The 20,311-nt window shown below is 44.7% G+C and overlaps 1 protein-coding gene across 4 annotated transcripts in view; it reads left to right on the top strand.

Annotated features, from left to right (window-relative positions):
* The window catches only part of LOC147019327 (retinoblastoma-associated protein-like), a 270,364-nt gene that overhangs the window by 5,980 nt on the left and 244,073 nt on the right, over positions 1–20,311 (top strand). For all 4 annotated transcript variants that reach the window (XM_085899745.1, XM_085899743.1, XM_085899746.1 and 1 more), the window contains exon 2: positions 11,017–11,107. In XM_085899745.1, the coding sequence (XP_085755871.1) occupies positions 11,055–11,107 (53 nt within the window). In that variant the 5' untranslated portion in view covers positions 11,017–11,054. The remainder of the gene's footprint in view (positions 1–11,016; positions 11,108–20,311) is intronic.

A 20,311-nucleotide genomic window follows, 5' to 3' on the forward strand; every position in this document is an offset into this window, starting at 1 on the left:
GAATTGTTAAGTGCTTTTTCTTTGCCCATTGTACATTGCCTGCCTTTTATTCGTGATAACTCTGCTCTGTGTGCTCCCCTCCCCGATTATTATTGTAAAATAAATCCCCTGTTAAATGTTCCAGTTCGTTTCTTTCCTTTCTTTGATTGACCCAGCAGGGTTCGGACTTGAGAAATAGCGAGGCCGTTTGGGCCGGTAAATTGTTCATTTGGTCTGGCGCGGCTTTGGTAACTTCCGCTCAGTTATGCTGGATCTGAGTCGGTGATAGCGACTTGATTCGGACAAAGTCGGCCGAGGGTGTGGTTTCCCCAGTAGTTGGATGATGTGGGTATTTAGGTATATTGAAATTAGGCAATTAACCCTACCCCACGCCGTCAAAGTATTGGCGACCACGGTCCGCTAAGGGACCCGTGACCTTCGGACTTATCCGAGAGTCACGACCTAAATTCTGGGTGTTCGGTGGGAGACTCCACTGCTCCACCTAGTGGTCGTTTATCGCCACCGAACCCCGGACCACAACAAATTGGTGTTCAGGAGTGCGATTTGGCCCCGCCGCCTCCGTAGAGAAATTAACAGGATTCAGATCAGGGGTGTATGGAGCAAAACCCATCCCCCCCCCCCACTGTTCCCTCCAAATTACGAGCGTTTAAATTGATCTCAGGCGTGCCAAGATGAGCTGGCTCAGGTGGGTTTAGAATTATTGTTGGAGGAATCCATGGTCCTGGACAACTCCATGCAGGTCGACTCCCCCCCCCCCAACCACCAAACTCAAAGTCAGTGGTGGGTGCGGGGGTGGCGGCGCGCGAGCACCCTATACAGCAAACTTCCCCCCCCCCCCCAGTCCACGGCGAATCGGCCTCGTCAGGGCCGTTTAACTTGGACCAGTTGGGGGAAATACTAATGCTGATGAGCGATATGCGAATGTGCAACGCGTGGAAAGCAAAATGGATGAGATGAGGGGCGATATGCGAACACAGCGGGGTGAGATGCAGAGCATGGGGTTGAGCCTTCAGGCAGGTCTGGAGGGCATGAAAGGCATAATGGCGGATTGGAGGATGGTGCCTGCACTTGGGGGAACGATCGAGTCAGGAGGGAGTGTTGAGGTTTGTCGGCCTGCAATGGAGAATAATGAGGGCGGGACGACGAGCGACGCCACCACAATAATTGGAGACAAACTCATAAACACGAAGGGACGACGGAAAAATTTTCAGAGACATGGGAGATAGAAGAGATAGAGGGTGAATTGTACGAGATTAAAGAGGAGCACGCACACATAGGATTAATAGGGGACAATGAGGTCGAGCATGGGGAATGTTTCGTGACCCGGTGCGAGCATCAGGATAGCCTCCCTCAGGAACAGAGGGAGACTGTAAGCTCCCTCGAAGTAGACAGCGACCAGGTGAGTCCAGTGAAGCCAAGCGAGGTCGAGTGGGTGCATGATGTGAACGGGTCCATGGAGAACTTGGGGGGCGGGGGGGTCGAGATCCCAGGACCCCCTTAGTTAACACGAATCACCGATGTGATTGTCCGGGAGTGCGTGTCAAGGTGTGCGAATGGTGTGAGTAACATGGCGTGTGTGAGTGCGTGCATGGAAATGGAAGACGACGATCTAGATGAGAGATGGGAATGGCGAGCCTGGAAGGCCGCAAAGGGTTAATTTGGCAACCACGCCGGGTTCGCGCGATGGTGTGTACGAGGTCCATGCCGCTTTTTGCGCACGGCCCACACGCTCGCATCTGCATGATTGCAATCCGGCATAAAAACGCTCCACGTCGGATACGAGCCGGCCGTGTGAACGGCGAGAATGTAGATGGCGAGTGTTGTGTGAATTTGGAACGGACAGGTCCCCATGCGAACGCGAGTGCGAGGTTCCACGTCCTGCGCAGCGCACGAGGCGTGCGCGAGACGCGCGGAGCAAGTCGGGGGAACGACACAGGAAAGCATGCAGGGGTCCGTGTGCGAGTGACGTCATCGGCACTGACCTCACGGCGCGAGCTTCAGGTGAGCAGCACACGTCGGCTCGCATGGCGGATGCCCCGAAAGCGAGCACTCCGTGCGATTTGCAGGGTGACCTCATGACTGCACGTATCGCCCTACCGAAGGGACGAGCGAGTGAGCCGTAGACCGCCGCCCTGGCGGTGCAAGGAAAAAAAAAAAGGCCTCGCTCCAAGTACATGGCCCCGCAGGATGTGGCAAGCATCCTCGCCTGAGCAGAGGAGCATTAGTTAGTGGGAATGGTTTAGCAAAGACCGGCCTCATGGGGCATGAGTAGTTCCTCACGAGGCCCGTGGAATGAGTTAGAGGGAATGTTAGGTTAGATTTAAGGCCCGGTCACACCTTGACGTTTTAGCCAGCGATGGCAACGTATTAAAATGTATCTAAAACGCTGGCTTACGTTGAACTTTTGATGTTTTTTTTTAAAGATTCGGACGTATTCATAGCGACTTGGTCTTATGTATAACGCATTGGTAACGGACACAGAACGTTTCGTTGTGTTATAGATAACTTATACCAACGAATGCTGAACCTGTTGTCGGCCTACACAACCGATGCCCAACGATAGTCTAACTTAGGCATAGCGCGTTGAACGCATCGCCGACGATGTCGTGACGTAGCCTATTAAAAGGCTGACGCACAACGATTCGAATCATAACTGCCGTAGAAATGGAAGTGTCAACATCGCGGTCACACCTTGGCGATCTTGCCAACGTATGCCGACCTAAGAAAAATGTGTCTAAAACGTTGGGGCACGTCAAATACGGTATGAGTAAGTTTGGTATACGTGAGTAGAACGCTAAAGTACGCTATCATACGTCGTAGTAAGTAGAGTACGTCAAGAAATTTTAAACATGTTCAAAATTTTACGACCTACTCGGCGTATGACACACATTCCGCATGCGATGGGGATAAGGCCAAAAAAAAAAAATGTTGCATTGGCGTAACCCGCCCGACCCTAAAAATTCCGCCGACCCTACGTTTTTTTTTTTTTTGTTTTTTTGCTATCGATTTCAAGTGTCTTGTTTGCGATCGCGATCGCAAAAACCCGGAAGTGTTTCGGACAGAACCCGCCGACAAAAAGGGTGGTACTCGAGCCGGGGGAGATTTTGGGAGGGATTTATTAGGATTTATTAAATTTTTGGATTTATTATCCAAAAATTTTGGGATTTATTAGGAAAAAAAAAAAAAAAAAAAAAAGATCCCGACCGACCTACCCTATTTTTCAGTGACCCGTTACGCCAATGCAACATTTTTTTTTTTGGCCTAAGTTTTACACACGATATGTGGACGCTTACACACGTCCACAAAGGCTACTTATAAGCTACTCATAAGTCGAAACACGTCGCGGTAATATCTTTTTTACGCGAAACTTATTTCTAACTTATGTTTGACGTGCTTTGAACCAATTCTTTACGTAGTCCCAACACACATCGACGTATGTAGACGTATTCCAATGACGTCTTCCGGTCGACAAAAAATATAAATTAACGTGTTTCTAGCTTACAACTGCCATATAAAGACGTGTTCCCAGCGGTTTTGGGAATTGGTATATAAAAATGCTGCTCATAAAAGGGGAACCCAACAGTGTTTTCTAGTCCTTTTTGAGTCGATGTCCATGTCAGCAGTAACAGTATCAGTATCAGTATTAGTATTAGTATTAGTAGTAGTTTGTTCATGTTGGCAGTAGTAGGTGAGTGTGAGGGGGAGGGTGTGGGTTATGATGGATCGTCCTTGCGTTTAACGATTTAACGATTTAAATGATAAACTCAACGATTTAAATGGCTGAATCTCCACTATTGAAAGTAGACGCTTGCGCTCAACAATTGGATTTTTTTTTACACTCAACGACTTTTAAACGGTACCACTCAACTATTTTCATTGTTTACAATGAACAATTTAAATTGCTGTCACTCGCCTTTGTTTTTTGACGCTGGGGTTTTGAAATTTGAAGTGTTTCTTCTGAACGTGTTAAAACGCTCAAACTCGACTATTTTAAATAGATGCTGCCGATGGACAATTGGAATCATAGCCAAGCTAGACATCGAAGTGTGAACATCCTCGTCATGCCGAAGAAAAGTTTGAAGAATGCTGCAAATAAGTGTCCTGGCCGTGGCCATGGCCGCTGACGCAAGGACGATCCATTATACCGACGTCTTTCAGCCTATGAGTAACTTAAAAGTAACGTCTGTCGACGTGTGGCAACGATCGCGTAACGTGCCAACAACACGTTAATCATAGGTTAGAAATAAGTTTCGGGTACGCTAAACATTACCTCGGCGTGTCTCAACTTATGATTAACTTAAAAGTAGCATGTGTTGACGTCTGTCAACGATCGCAGACCGTGCATACAACTTGTGGCCAGCGTAGCGGAACGTGTGAGTCATACGCCGGCATACGTCGTGAAATTTCAAGCATGAAAAAATTTGAGGACAACCAAAAAGTACAACGTTTAAAGCCAGCGTACAACAACGTATGGCAGTGTTTTTCAGCGTGCTCTCAATGTTATCAAAACTTACCCATAACGTATTCAACGTGTGCCAGCGTTTTAGAAAAAAAATTAAAAAATCGGCATACGTTGGCTAAAACGTCAAGGTGTGACCGGGCGTTTAGAAATGGATGTTGGGAGACATGGAAGGACATGTCATGTGTTGGGCCGTAGTTTAGTGATATAATTAAATGGTACGTGCACTAGTATAAGGGATGATGAGGGGGACGTAGTTGTTTGAGTGTAATGTGAGAAATGTTTTTTTTTTTAAGGGAATGTGTACAATGAGTGAATGTGGGACAGCGGGCCCGAGTGTGTGAATGGAGCGAATGTGGAATGCATGGTGCGAATGAATGATTGGGGGGAGGAGTGAATCCCACCCAACGGAACCCGGGGTCAGTGTCAGGTTAGTTATTTTGGTTAGTTAAATTTACCAAAAGGAAGTTGTTTTGTTGTTGGTGTGGGAAGAAGACTCGAAATCGTTTTGAAGGGTGCAGGACTCCATTGACTGGCTGGGAGCGTGGCTGTTGAAAGGTGAGTATCGAGTAGAGAGCACCCCGGGCACCGGACTAGTCTGCCAGAGTCGGCCATGGGTCCAAGGGACCAGGATAGTGTACTGGGCACGGGTGGCCCGTCGGAAATGGGACCCGTAGCACCGAGATGCCATCTGGGCATATACGGAGGAGTAGCCGGGAAGGACACTCCCCACGTTCATAGGGAGCAGGTAGGCTCGGAGGCAGCCTCAGGGCCCGGGGGTGTCATAGTTAGAGTTTGGCAGACGGAAGTCCCTGCCAGTTGAGCCACGCTGCCCAGCCACGAAATTGTGCAAGGGCACGAGAGAAAATTTGTGGGCAGGGCCCAAATTAATAATGGACACCAACACAAGCGACAGGAATCGTGGTTGTTAGAAACGATAGTTTGAAGTGACAGGCGTGTTGAAAAGCCCCGGGGATAGTTTAAAGTTTAATAAATGCTAGGATAGATAGGAAATGTACCCCCTTCGCACCATCCATCCGACAAAGTCGGCCGAGGGTGTGGTTTCCCCGGTAGTTGGACGATGTGGGTATTTAGGTATATTGAAATTAGGCAATTAACCCGACCCCACGCCGTCGAAGTATTGGCGGCCACGGTCCTCTAAGGCAGTGGTTCTCAACCTTTTGGAGCCACGACCCTCCAAAAAATTTAAGTTGGGGTTCGCGACCCCCCCTCCCGGCTCACACTTGAAACACACTGCAGTGACGTCATGGAGCTCATAAAAAAATCCACAGTGCCTGGAGCACATTGGTCAACGCCTTGGTACTGCCAGCTGTTAAAACTAAACAGAACAGAACAGAACTAAACTAAACTAAACTAAACTAAACTGGCATCACAAATTAATTATTTACACTCTGATGTATAACACAGTAAAAACAGCCAGCCACATTCATAAAAAAGGCTTCTGTAATTGCAAAGAGCGGTATGTAGCCTATTTATGCACGGGACACAGACTGGAAGATTGAGCGACCCTCTGCTGCAGACAGAGATTACTATCACACATGACAGCTACCAGATGTACACAAACCTTGCATTACTGACCAAAAATATACAAAAAACAAAACCTAAATCAATTTGGCTTTAAGTACATTTTTAATTTTTATTCAAGATCCGACAGCACAACTCATTGTGAAGGAGGCAACAGGACTGCTTTACAAGCTGATGGCAATTGGCTATTATCATTCATTCGCATATCGCTGGGCCTGCAAAACAGCTTTAAGCACAGTGAAAGTACCTTTCAGTGTCCCTACAGGCTTATTATTCTCAGTTCATTCACAGTTCTTATAACAGTTATGCCTGTTGTAGACTTGTAGCCTATTATCATTCATCTCATTTTGCATTTTCCCCTTTATAACAACGATTCTCAATGGATTTTCAGCTTCATTTTTTTTTTTTAGATTGAACACAATAATTCAGATAATACGAACTCAAAATAATTGAACACAATAATTCAGATAATACTGACACACAATCACACACAATAATTATTTTTTTTAACAGTTACATCTGAAAAGGCACAGGCTTGTATTGTCAGATAGTATTCACTTACTCATTTTAGTTGCATGGCTGGGCCTGTTTCTTTGAACAAAGCAGCTGTATTCTTGGTTTTAAGCTGGAGACTGCAACACGAAGATCATCCTCAACTCTAATGAGCCGTGATCTGTAGTTGTGCTTAATAAATGTCAGTGAGGAAAAGGTCTTCTCACAAAGGTATGTTGATCCAAATGGAATAAGTATATCAATTGCAGCCTTTGATAGTCCTGGGTATTCTGCGGCCACTGACAGCCAGAATTCCTCCAGTGTGGATGAGGCAAAAGCGGTCTTTAATGTGCGGTCAGAGGAGAGGTCCAAGAGCGCATCCTCAAGCTCCGATGACAGGTGTCGGGCAGATGAGGTGATTGAAAGGCTGGCGTATCCAGTCGTTTCTCTCTGGGGTGTCGTCTTTTGGGAAGTACCGATTGAAGTAGCCAAGCAGGCTTCTGAGGTGAGTAGCAACAAGTCCTTTTATTGTTTGGATGCTTATGTCAAATTTATCCATGAAGTCCTCGAGCTCAGGGAACATTTCCACACTGCCTTCTTCGACTCGCGCTGCCCACCACTCAAGCTTCTTAGTAAATGCTGTAACCTTATCAGAAAGCGTGAGGACATTGGTGTTTGGGCCTTGGAGAGACAAGTTGAGACTGTTCACAGTGTTCAGTTTATCAAATATGCCTGCCAGATATGCAAGGCCAGTAACCCATGTGGGGTCGGTCAGGTGGTCAGCGAGGGGGGCGCCGCAATCTGAGAGGAAAATGCGAACCTCCTCACGCAGTTCAAATAGACTGGTTAAAACTTTCCCCTGTAATAGCCATCTGACCTCTGTGTGAAATATTAGAGATTCGTGTTCCGATCCCATTTCCTGGCAGAGTGTGGCAAACAGTCTGGTATTCACCGGACGGGATTTGATGAAGTTCACCACTTTAATTGCTGTTTGGAGAACATTGTGGAGTTGTGGCCAACAGGGCTTTGACAGGGATTGTAGAGTGCTCATGTACAGTCGTCTTTTGGCTCTGTAGTTCTCCCTCCTTACGAGGAAAAAAATATAATGGTTTGTCAATGTAGGATGGGTGTTTGGTTTGTAAAAGTCTCTTCAATTTCACTGGTTTCAAGCTTTCGTGAGCAAGCACTTCTGAACACAGAACACACTGTGAATATTCCACTTCAATTTTGGCTAGGCATGTGAATCCGTACTGCAGAAAGTCAGTCTGATATTTCCGACGCTTGTTGGAGGCCAAATCTTCCGCCGGCGCCTTACGTTTTTCAGTTGAACTTGTAACAGTTGGCCCACCTTCACATGTGTCGTCTTGGTCCGCATCTTGAGCTGGCAGACGTTTTTTGACAAGCCACCTTGCAGTAGTTAGCTAGCGCTAACATTGACTTTCAGCACCCGCCACTGTGCTTCACTGTTTCTCTCCCTCTCCCTCTCCCTCTCCCTCTCCCTCTCCCTCTCCCTCTCCCTCTCCCTCTCCCTCTCCCTCTCCCTCTCCCTCTCCCTCTCCCTCTCCCTCTCCCTCTCCCTCTCCCTCTCCCTCTCCCTCTCCCTCTCCCTCCTTGCTGCTCAAATCTGTTTCTTCATAATGACTACATTATAACATTGGTATGTGAGATTTAATTGAAAAATCATTTTCAAAAAATATTTATGAATTTCTTTATTATATATTTGTTTTGACAACCTTCCCCCGACCCCCGAAAACAATCTCGCGACCCCCTGGTTGAGAACCATTGCGCTAAGGGACTCGTGACCTTCGGACTTATCCGAGAGTCACGTCCTAAATTATGGGTGTTCGGTGGGAGACTACTCCACTGCTCCTAGTGGTCATTTATCGCCACCGAACCCCGGCCCACAACAATACAACCCATCGCTTCGCAGATAGAGATGTAGATATATGGGTGGGTTGGAAGAGTGGGGTAGAAGGGGGAGGGGAGGGCGAGAGAGAGGGAGAGGGAGGGAGAGAGGGAGAGATGGGGAGATGGAGGGATGGAGAGGGAGAGTGAAGGGGAGAGGGAGGGAGAGAGGGGGAGAGAGACTGTGACTGACTGACTTGACTTTTGACTCATTTTATTATAAAAATACAAAAAACCAATGGAGTAAACCAAAAACACGTTTCAAAGAGAAATCAACAGTCATCAAAACACCAAAAAAAAGGCATTTCAAACCAAGAAAATTTCAGACACAAGGAAAGAAAACCTACATGTAAATTTCTAATACATTTTCATTGATGTTGCACATCTTTCCAACACACCAAGTTTCAACAAAAGTATTAATATTTGCATTATTTCTGTAATAATTAAATTCTTGTTTCAAACGAGTTGAAACCAGGGATTGGAAATGCAAAAACACATTACATTGCTCAAAGGGTTTGCCTTTCATTTTTGGCTTTTCTCGACAGGTAGATCGCTAATTTTACCTCTGATAGGACATAGTTCAAAAACATTAACAACTTTTCATTACCTGAATTGACTCTGAGGCCAAAAATAAAAAACCACAAAAGGGGACATTTACCCGATGAAATATATTGTTCAATAAAAGAAAAAGGGGGCACAATCGTACACAATCAATATATCCATGGAACAAATCTTTAGTGATGTTACAAAAAGTACAAAGCACTGAAATAGCAACATCGATTTAGTTGACAAAAGTGTTTGTTGGCATTGACCAGTGAGCAAGTCTCCATTGGAGCAAGTCTCCATTGCAAGTCACCTGACCTTTTTGTTATTGGTGTGCAATACATCGATTCCCATGCAGGTTCAGAAGGGGTGGCATCCGGCAAAAGCGTTTTCCAGCTTAGTACTCTTACTGCAGAGGTATTTATATTAATAACAGAAAGACAGAAATGAGAAATAAATTTACTGTCAAGATTGCTAAATAAATTAGAGGGGGAGCACTCGGTAGAGTGCAAAACCTCCGCCGCCAATACTGCTGGGTCACTTAAGTGAACCTGATATCCTATTCATTGTAGGTCAAGACGGATCAGACTCTACTGAACCACGATTGAATAAACTAAACTAGATTGACGTGCATGTAGAAATGCCAAAAAAAAATGGAAATTTTTTTGAAAAAAAAGTTGCAAAATTTGTTTTTTTTTTCTCTAACAATTTTTTTTTGGGGGGGGGGGTGGAAATCACTTAAAACATGTAGAAATGCAAAAAAAAAAAATTAAAATATTTTTCAAATAAAATCGAATTTTTTTGAAAAAAGTTACAAAATTTTCGTTTTTTTTTTCTCTAACAAATTTTTTTGGGGGGCTGGAAATCACTTAAAACATGTAGAAATGGAAAAACAAAAATTCAAATATTTTTTTCAAAATGGCCGCCATAGCGGCCATATTGTACTTTGGACCAAGTCCAAAATCTAATGGCATGATCCTTGGACCATACCTAATCCCCCACCGAGTTTCGTCGAAATCCGTCTCGGAGTTTTTCCGTAATCCTGTTCACAAACAAACAGACAGGGGTGAAAACAGTAACCTCCGCCCATCTTCGATGGCGGAGGTTAACAAGAGCCAATACTGACAGGAGATGGAGTAGAACTAGTGAATTGGACAAGTAAGCTTGGAAGTGTAGACTTATGGGGTATCCATTTGACCTCAGTACTCCACTGCAACCCAAGTTTAAAGGATGTACAGATGACATCTACAAGTACTTTACCTACAGCTCTTAATGACCTGGTGCCAGTGATTTCAGCATTTTCTTTCACAGATTTCCAGGAACAATTGGATGAGTCACGAAGATGCCAAACATTTTTGATACCAGCTGAAATGAAGTTTTGTGAAAAATAATGGGTTTTGAGAACATTGGGAAAGAGTGGGTTGAGGAATAGAGGTTCTCCCACAAACATTTTAATATCATACAAATCCTTCTGGCAGGTCACCACGACTGCTTGCCAAGCATTCAACAGACTCTGGTAAAAAGGAGGAAGATGATACGTGTCGATCTTTTTTGATTCAATTAGGAACAACTTAAGGCTGTAGCCGAGCAATCCAGCTTGTCTCAATATTTGTTGTGCTACAGGGCCCCAGGGCAGTTTTTCCACATTGATCACTCGTAGTGGATGCAGCAACATGCTGCACCAGCACATGCTCCCATACCTGACCTGACCTGTGTTACTGCAATATTTTATGAACCACTCAATAGATTCCAACCATGCTTGACACATTTACAGACTGCAATGCAAAGATGAAATGATTCAATTTTCGATTGACCGGTTCAGGGGTCATGTGCCCTTTAAAAATAATTTTGTAGACCATAACTCGAGTTTTCAGCATCCGATGTACTCTCTCTCTATCTCTATCTCTATCTCTATCTCTCCAGGGACTTTTAATTGAGATCAAATATAAGAGTGGGTGGAGGCATATGCAATGATACATTCGTGTCAAATTCTACTTTCTCGTTCTTGAAGTTTCTTTAAGCAACCAAAAGTGCATCTATCACCATAAAACTACCTTTCTGTCAATCTCCAGTACCACAGGGTGGTGACCTTGCAAGTGCAAGATTCTGCATGGCTGGAGCCGGACAAGTCAGCACGGGGGAAGATTCTGCTATCACCGATGAGTGAGATTTTAGAAATGATTCACAAGAGGAATGGCAGATATATTGCTTTGGCTTTGTGCTGGGATTCCTGCTTATGAAAAATGTGCAGTTGGAGGTGTGTGTGGTGGGGGGGGGGGGGCGTTGGACGAAAAGATTAGCCTTCATGAAAGTGTAGTTATTAGAATTAAGGCATATACCCCCATTTACATTTGCTTTAAGATTTCGCTCTCTACCATTGTCTTAAGTTCAGTATATTGTCTTAAGGAATAAGTCATCCTGATTATTTGTGCACCTCTGGAAGACTGTGTGGTCTAGGACAGGATAAAGTGTGTTGGCTCTTCCTTCTTCCATGTAAAATTGGGCGGAGGATTGGCGAGGAAGCAGGGTCGTGGTGCACGCCTTTCTAACCCCCTCTTCTCGATGCCCTGAGCCAGAGGAAGAAGCTCGACTCTCCCACATAAGCACACTGATTGGCAGTGAACAAGGTGGTGTGCCAATGGCCCATACTCCTTGGAGTTAGTGGTCATGGTGTGGGCCCAAAAATGCAACAGTATTGTTACGTTTGAGGGGGGGTATGCATTCAAAGGGTAATTAGGATGTTTAATTAGGTATGCCATGCTGTTCGAGTTTACCAGGATCTCGATGTAATAAGTAGCAATTCAGTTGTGATAAGTTGTCTAGTAAATGTTCATTTCTTCAAGGGGGGAAATGATAATTGTCACATAATTAGATAGGGACACGGGATAGGGTAAGTGTGTCTGCGTAAACCCCTTTTGGTATTCTCTGGAGACTGGCCGTGACGTCACAGGACAGTGCAGCGGATGGCTCCGCCCCGTGATCACGATTGGCGGAAGGCGACGGCGGTGGGCCAATAAACGGCTCGATTGGAAGTGACGAGGACAGGAGGATAAAAAGGTTCTGTTCGGGGTCGAAGAAGGAAGAGGAAGAAGATCTGGACAAAAAGATCGTGTTTTTTTGGTGTGGAGGCTGTTGCGCGGAGAGCGTCCTTGTTGTTGTGCCGATTCGATCATGTTCTTCATCGTGTCTTGGAGCCTTGCTGAGCCTCGTGCCTCACCTTGGTTGGCTCTGGGGTTCTGCTGACTCGGAGTACGGGGTCGAACGGCGGGCGGACCTGCCTCCCTCTCCTGCTCGCAACTTGGCGCCAGAACTGGTTCCCTGGCGGCTGTGAGCGGACTTGGGCCAAGACCAGGAGGTCGACAGCACCACGGTTTCTCCTGCCCCCCTGACGAGAGCAAGGCCAGCTCGTCCGACGCCGATCCAGGGACAGTTGCGTCCACACCACAGTCCAGCCTGACCACCAGAAATAGCTACTGTGTGTGTGTGTGTGTGTGTGTGTGTGTGTGTGTGTGTGTGTGTGTGTGTGTGTGTGTGTGTGTGTGTGTGCGAGCGCGCGCGCGTGTGCGTGCGTGCGTGCGTGCGTGCGTGCGCTTGGCGCCTTAGAGGGTTTGAGATCTGTATATTCATTGGAATTGTCTGTGTTTTTCCCCACGCCCGATCCCACACCATCCCGTCGAATCACCCCGGATCCCTTTTCTTGCCGAGTCTTGTTATTTCTGGTTAATAGTAAAAACAAATAAACATCATCAACTCAGTGAAAAGTGACTCGTGCCACCTTCCTCGTCCCGTTTGCGGTAGAGCGATTAGAACCGCCATGTTTGGGTTATAAATAAATAAACCGCCTCCATCGTTTCAGCTCATTCTACGTTGGCGGGATTGTTCAAGTCCCGTGGACGTCACAGTATATTCACCATCTTTCACAAAGATGACAACACAGCTTACTCTCATTTTTTTCAATCATATCCTCATGGAAACTTTACCATGTGACCTATTTCACCCTGTGCAGAACACATTTTAATATTGACTATTTTGACACCCTTGTAGCTGCCTCAGTTCACAAGGCTTATTGTAGCTTGGAGCACACAACTCCACAATGAATCACTCACTGCAACTGTCATTTGGCTTGGTGACATATTCTCACTTCAATAGTAACAATGGAATGAAGCAACCAAAACTTGATGTGAATTAATTCCGCCACCGAAGGTGAAGGAGGTTATGTTTCCACCCCTTTCTGTTTGTTTGTTTGCCTGTGTACAGGATATCTCAAAAAGTTGTGGACAGGTTCGGTGTGTGGCGAGGACGAACTGATGAGATTTTGGGAAAGATCTGGATCTGAATCTGGATCTGATAACTTTTAAAGTGATTCTTCACCATGAAGAGATATGGCAAAACCAATAAAAACACGAGATCTCAAAAAAGTTGTCGACAGATTCGGATAAAACTTGGTGGGCACGTGTGTGTGGTAGGAACAAATTGATTAGATTTTGGTGAAGGTCTGAATCCAAATCTGGATATGAGACTTGCACTACTGATCAACAGTTTTAGAACACTCCCGTTTTTCCGTTTTTTACTGAAATTTAAACAGTTTAATGTTTCAATGTACTCTGAAATTAAAGCATAGAACAAATATACAATTGCAGATAAAAAGGAAATCATGGAATCGTTTTGTTGAACAAAATTTAATCGAAATTTTTGACTCGTCAAAGTAGCCGCCTTTTGCAGATTGAACAACCGAACATACTCGTGGCATTCTTTCCACAATGGAAATCAAATATTGTTCGGAAAGTTCTTCCCAACACTCTTGCAAAAGTTCCACAAATGTGTTGCACTTGTAGGTTGCTCTGCTTTCACCCTTCTGTCCAGTTCGTCCTAAACCAGCTCGATGGGGTTTAATTTGGAGACTGGACTGGCCATTCCAGGATTTGAAGCCTACCGTCTTGTTCTTTTCTTCTCAGGTAGTTCTGACATAGTCTGGAGGTATGTTTTGGGTCGTTATCTCGCTGTCGGATGAACTCCTGACCAACTAGGTGTAGACCAGAGGGTATTGCATGGTGCTGCAAAATGCTGTGGTAGCCGTTTTGGTTCAGGGTGCCAGTCACTCTGTGCAAGTCGCCGTCTCTGAATCCAGCAAAAGAGCCCCAGATCATCACGCTTCCTCCTCCATGTTTGACAGTTGGTGTCACACACTGAGGAACCATCCTTTCGCCTACTCGACGGCATACAAAAACCCTGCGTGATGAACCAATGATTTCAAATTTTGATTCTTCGGTCCAGAAGACCTTCATCCAGTTTTCAGTAGTCCACTGGCAGTGCTTCATGGCCCAGGCAAGCCTCATTTTCTTATTTTGCCATCTTAGCAATGGCTTTCTTACTGCCACTTGACCTGTCAAACCTGCAGCTCGGTCTTCTCTTCACAGTTGAAACTGAAACTTCCTTACTTCGACCAGTGTTCAGCTGTGCTTGAAGCTGTTGTCTTGTGAGTCACCTATCACGCAAGCTGTTGACTCTCAGAAACTTGTCTTCTGATTGTGTTGTGGCTTTGGGTCTGCCAGACCTCTTCCTGTCAGTTTCCTCCAATTTCAAGTACTTTTTGATGGTGTTGGAAACTACTCACTGACACCTTGGCTTTTTTGCAATTTCTCGAAAGGAAAGACCTACACTTTTAAGGGTTATAATGGTCTGTCTGTCTTCCTTTGTTAATTGTCTTTTTCTCACCATTATGATAGCAATAGACTACTTCCTGCAGTGTAATATTGTCCAAATAATGCTTCAGAGGGTGTAGCAACACAGTCTGTTCTAACACTGCTTTTATACAAACCTTTTATACAGGTTTGTGACGAATGAACAAAACTTGGGACACCTAAAGGAATTGTTTGCATCAACTTTCAAGGCCTAATTTACTTCCATTGCTGCAGAACAGCTGCAGTTGCTAACCCATTACTTGTTCCCTGAAAAGGGCCTTTTTAACAACTCTCAAATTTATATTATTTTTCAGTTTTTGGTAACCTAAACTTTTTTTAACCTCTGGCAGTTTACCGCTTAGCTTTGTACCATTTCACGTTATTCACTGGACTTGAACTGCTTAAATTTCAGTTGAAAAAACTAGAAAAATGGGGGTGTTCTAAAACTTTTGACCGGTGGTGTATTTAATTTTTAATGTGATTCTTCACCATTGAGAGATAGGGCCAAAAATGATATATTGCATGATATTTCAAAAATGTATTGGGCGTGATCTGTTCTCATGGATCAGGCAATGCATGGCGGAGGTATGCATTCCACCGAGTGCCCTTTTAGTTTTGTATTGCTTTTATTACTGCTTGTGTTTCACATACAGTCATTTGTCTAGGCTTAGTGGTCTCCCATCAGTTGCCTTCCTTGTTTGTTCATTTTTTGTATGCGAGGCTCATGGAGGAGCTAGAAATAGAATGGATCAGAACATAACGAAACATCAGAAAACATCAGATACATCAGAAAGAGAAGGGGGTGGTGTGGGAGCGGGGGGGGGGGAGCACACCAAAGGCAGGATTGAGGCACAATCAAAATTTTGAGATAAAAGGGATGTGGTGAAGAATGAGGGTTATATTAGGGGAAGATGGATACAGCCACAAACTCAGGGAGGAAGCAAACTCTCAGGAAGAAAAAACTGGGATTCTGGAAAGAAGAGGCTTGGGGAAGATTAATTGGGGTATAAAAGGCCATGGTTTTGCTTGGGAGATTATCTGAGATTACAGTGAACAGGTGGCTTGAACATCTGGAGGGAAGAATGAGATTGCAGAGAATATGGAAGTTGATTCCACAGACGGAAGTAGAGGAATGAAAGAGTGGAGGTGAGCACTGATTCTGGATTTTGGGAGTAGCACTAGAAGGGGGTTACTGGAAGACCATGTTTGCCATGTCGGAACATGATGGTGAGGGAAGAGCAGGGAAAGGGCAGAGGGTGTAAGACCAGAAAGAAGGTGGTAGAAGACAGAGAGACCACCAACCTGTCAGCATTGTGGAAGTGATAGGCCATAGACTCAGCTTCATCGCTGGATATTCCAATGATCTTGAAGGCCTTTGTTTCTGTGACATCAAGTTGAGTAAGGTATGAGGCAATGATGCCAGGCTTGAGGGGAGAGTAGTATTCCCTCAAGCTGCAGACGAAGGCCATGTTGGTGGATAAGAGTTCAGGTGCACCAAGGAAGGACCTTGTATGACGGAGCATGACTTGCTGTGGAGGCCAACTTCGACATGTGGTTTGCCCAATAAAGGTCATAGCTCATCGAGAGGCCCAAAAGTTTGATTTACGACGGCCTTGACAGGGAGAGTAGATGAGAGGATTCCGTTGAGAGCCACACATTGGCTACGAGAGTCAAGGAACTCAATAAGCTAAGGGGGGAGTTGGCATTGAATGCCATAAGCAGAGAGTTTGGAGAGTAAGGCACGATACCAGACTTTATTGATTGCTTTAGATATGTCTATGGAGACAGCCCTCATCTCCAGTCTGACATTGAGGGCCTCCTTCCATTGTTAGGTGAGTGGATGCAGCATGTCCAATGTGGAGTGACCTGGTGTAAATCCAGACTGATGACCTGAGATGGGGCCATCAGAGAAAAGGAAGTATTTCATGTCAACTGCAATGATGGATTCCATTACCTTGCTGATGATTGGATGTAAGTTGATTGGTCTGGAGATGAGGGGATCAGTTTTTGCACCTTTTTACCTCCACCACTGAGCCAAAGGTGGATGGAAGTTATGTTTTCACACTAGTCTATCGATCTGTTTGTTTGTTACTTGCGAAAATCGAAGATTTTTCAAGTATTGTGGTTGGCTGCCTACACTATTTTATTATGTTGCCAAAACGAAGTTTTTGCAAGATATGTTAGTCAGCTTGTATGTTTTTTTTTTGTTTGTTTGTTTGTTTGTTTGTCTGTAATCACGTATAAAAAATTCTGCAGCGCACAGTTATCATTGGAAATTTTTGTAACTTCGCATATCAGAGGCCTATAGAGGTCCCTTTCAGTGCACAAAATTTTGAAGATCAAGGTCAAAGGTCAAGGTCACTTTGTCGCAAATCAGGGGAGTCGACGAAACCCTTATTTTTTGAGTAATTTTGATCGGATCATCTTCAAACTTCATGGGAATATAGTTCATGGTCTGGCGCTCAGCTGATTATTTTTTGGTGGCGATTGGCCTTGACCTTCATGGCTAGCACCTCAGGTCAAACATGTTTGACCCCAAGGTCAAATTTTCAAGTTTTAGGAACCATATCGTGTAGTACCTCAAATTGAACACCTCGATGAGTGCTTTCTAGATATGTCAAGCTTGAGACATTATGACGTCATTTGGTGACATTATGAGGCAAAAGCATATTTTTCATGGTTACTCTGTAGAACGATTCTCATCAGAATCTCTCGTAGGCAGATATTCCTCAAGGAGTCGCTCCTGGTGGATAGCAGCTCTGTTCACCTCAGTGTGACCTTAAAGAAGTCACACGTGGTCACCTTTTGGCAAGATATGGGTCACCCTGTGGGTGACATTGGTTTTTTTTTTTTGTTTGTTTGTTTGTCTGTAATCACGTATAAAAAATTCTGCAGAGCACAGTTATCATTGGAAATTTTTGTAACTTCGCATATCAGAGTCCTATAGAGGTCCCTTTCAGCGCACAAAATTTGAAGGTCAAGGTCAAAGGTCAAGGTCACTTTGTCGCAAATCAGTGGAGTCGACGAAACCCTTATTTTTTTGAGTAATTTTGATCGGATCGTCTTCAAACTTCATGGGAATATAGTTCATGGTCTGGCGCTCAGCTGATTAATTTTTGGTGGCAATTGACCTTGACCTTCATATGTTTTTTTTTGTTTTGTTTTTTTGTTTGTCTGTAATCAGTATAAATCACTCTGCAGAGCACAGTTATCATTGGAAATTTTTGTAACTTCGCATATCAGAGGCCTATAGAGATCCCTTTCAGCACATAAAATTTTGAAGGTCAAGGGCAAAGGTCAAGGTCACTTTGTCGCAAATCAGAGGAGTCGACGAAACCCTTATTTTTTGAGTAATTTTAATCTAATCGTCTCCAAACTTTATGGGAATGTAGTACATGGTCTCGCGCTCAGCTGATTAGTTTTTGGTGGCGATTGGCCTTGACCTTCATGGTTAGTGCCTTAGGTCAAACATATTTGACCCCAAGGTCAAATTTTCAAGTTTTAGGAACCATATCGTGTAGTACCTCAAATTGAACATCTCGATGAGTGCTTTCTAGATATGTCAAGCTTGAGACATTATGACGTCATTTGGTGATGTTATGAGGCAAACATATTTTTCATGGTTACTCTGTAGAACGATTCTCATCGGAATCTCTCGTAGGCAGATATTCCTCAAGGAGTCGCTCCTGGTGGATAGCAGCTCTGTTCACCTCAGTGTGACCTTAAAGAAGTCACACGTGGTCACCTTTTGGCAAGATACGGGTCATTTTATTTGTCTGTCTGTCTGTTTGTATTTCAATCGCCTTCACGTCACAATTCAAAACCGATCGTCATGAAACTTTACCAAGTTGTAGAGGTAGTCACACACATTCATTTAGACCAGTGTTTCTCAAGGTGGAGCATGGCAATATTTTGGTGGGGCATGAGGATTCAGAATTAATGAATCAATATATGATCGCTTTCATAGCTTTGCACTTTCAAATTTTCAACTGACAAAATTGGTTCCTCAAATCAAACAAATCTGCAGCCAGCGTCAAGGGTCAGGCTCCCATTGAAGTGAGTAGCAATTGAATAAAATTTGCAATAAAGTTTTAATAAAGCCTTTTTTAATACATATGTAGTACATACTGTAGTGTCTCCAATCATGGTGGGGCGTACGATTTTTTTTGAAAATCAAAGTGGGGAGTGGGACAAAAAAGGTTGAGAAGCACTGATTTAAACACTCGACATTGCTCACGCGTGCGCGCGCGCGCGCGCGCGCGCACACACACACACACACACACACACACACACACACACACACACACACACACACATTCATGCACACACACATACACACAGACACGCAAATGCACAAGCACACACATTTATGCACGTGACATTGCGCATGCATGCACACATACACACACGCACACATACACACACATTCATGCACTCACACATGCACACACATTTACATACTCACATGCACATATGCACACATTCATCACTCGCTCACACACAAACACACACACACATTCATGCACTTAACATTGTGGTCACACACACACATTCATGCACTTAACATTGTGGTCACACACACACACATTCATGCACTTAACATTGTGGTCACACAAACACACACACACACACACACACACACACACACACACACACACACACACACACACACACACACACACACACACACACACACACACACACACACACACACACACACACACTCTTAATGTCTTGTATAGCAACAACCATAATTCAGAGAAAGATGTAGTGTCAGTTAAAAGCTAGATCATTAAGATTGTGTGTCAGGAAAGAATTCCTTTGAGCTCTTGAAAATCAACCTGGACGGGCCAATGTACAAGAGAACACCGCGACAAGACAAACGTTCAACAGCCATGGTGGATGAGGTGAACACGTGTGAGTTGTGCCTGCAGGACTGGGACACTGGGCAGTCGAAACAACTACTTGTGGGAATCGGAGTTGGACATTGCATGTAATGGTGACATTCAAATTGTACGTAATTATTAGACATCTTGTGACACGCAGATGTGAACTGAGGTTATTATATTGTTACGGATCTGGAAACCATTTGCATTCAACATACAGGTCCCAAAAGTCAGTTATCCCATTAAGTTCATGTGTCGTCAGATCCCTTTCCTTTTGTCTCATGGGAGAATCAAAAACGTGCGTTGCTATTTCTTTTTAGTTAGGTTATTAAATCTTTACATCCAATGAACCCTCCAACGAACAACCAACCACCATTCCATTCCCCATCACGACCCACTACCCACCCGCTGTCTACAAACACTCTGACTTGCCAAGGCTGGGTCTTGCAGTTGTTCCTTGCCGCTTTCTCCAGCGTCCCAATTCAATCTGGCGTTGGGTCCTTTTGAGCGAGTCTGCAGTGGAGTGAATGGGTTTTTCCTGCCTGGCCGAAATCCCGCCCAGAAAGGGCGGATCCACGGAAGCCCCATCCAATCGGGGCGAACAATGACGTCTGCTTCACCAAGGCCCCTCCCCTATCGAGGGGGATGTATAAAAATGACGGGTGGGGTTGCGAGGTCGTCGTGTTTTTTTGGGTTGCGCTGGAGTTCTTGAGTGGTTACGAGGGGCTGTTGCGAGTTCTTACTTGGTTTTTGCTGTCACGAGGGTTGAGCAGAGGGTCATCGAGGCGGCGAACGCGTCT

The sequence above is a fragment of the Eptatretus burgeri genome, chromosome 10 (genome assembly GCF_056783735.1).
Source record: "Eptatretus burgeri isolate ZD-2024b chromosome 10, Ebu_testis_v1, whole genome shotgun sequence".
In the NCBI taxonomy this organism is placed as follows: Eukaryota; Metazoa; Chordata; class Myxini; order Myxiniformes; family Myxinidae; genus Eptatretus; species Eptatretus burgeri.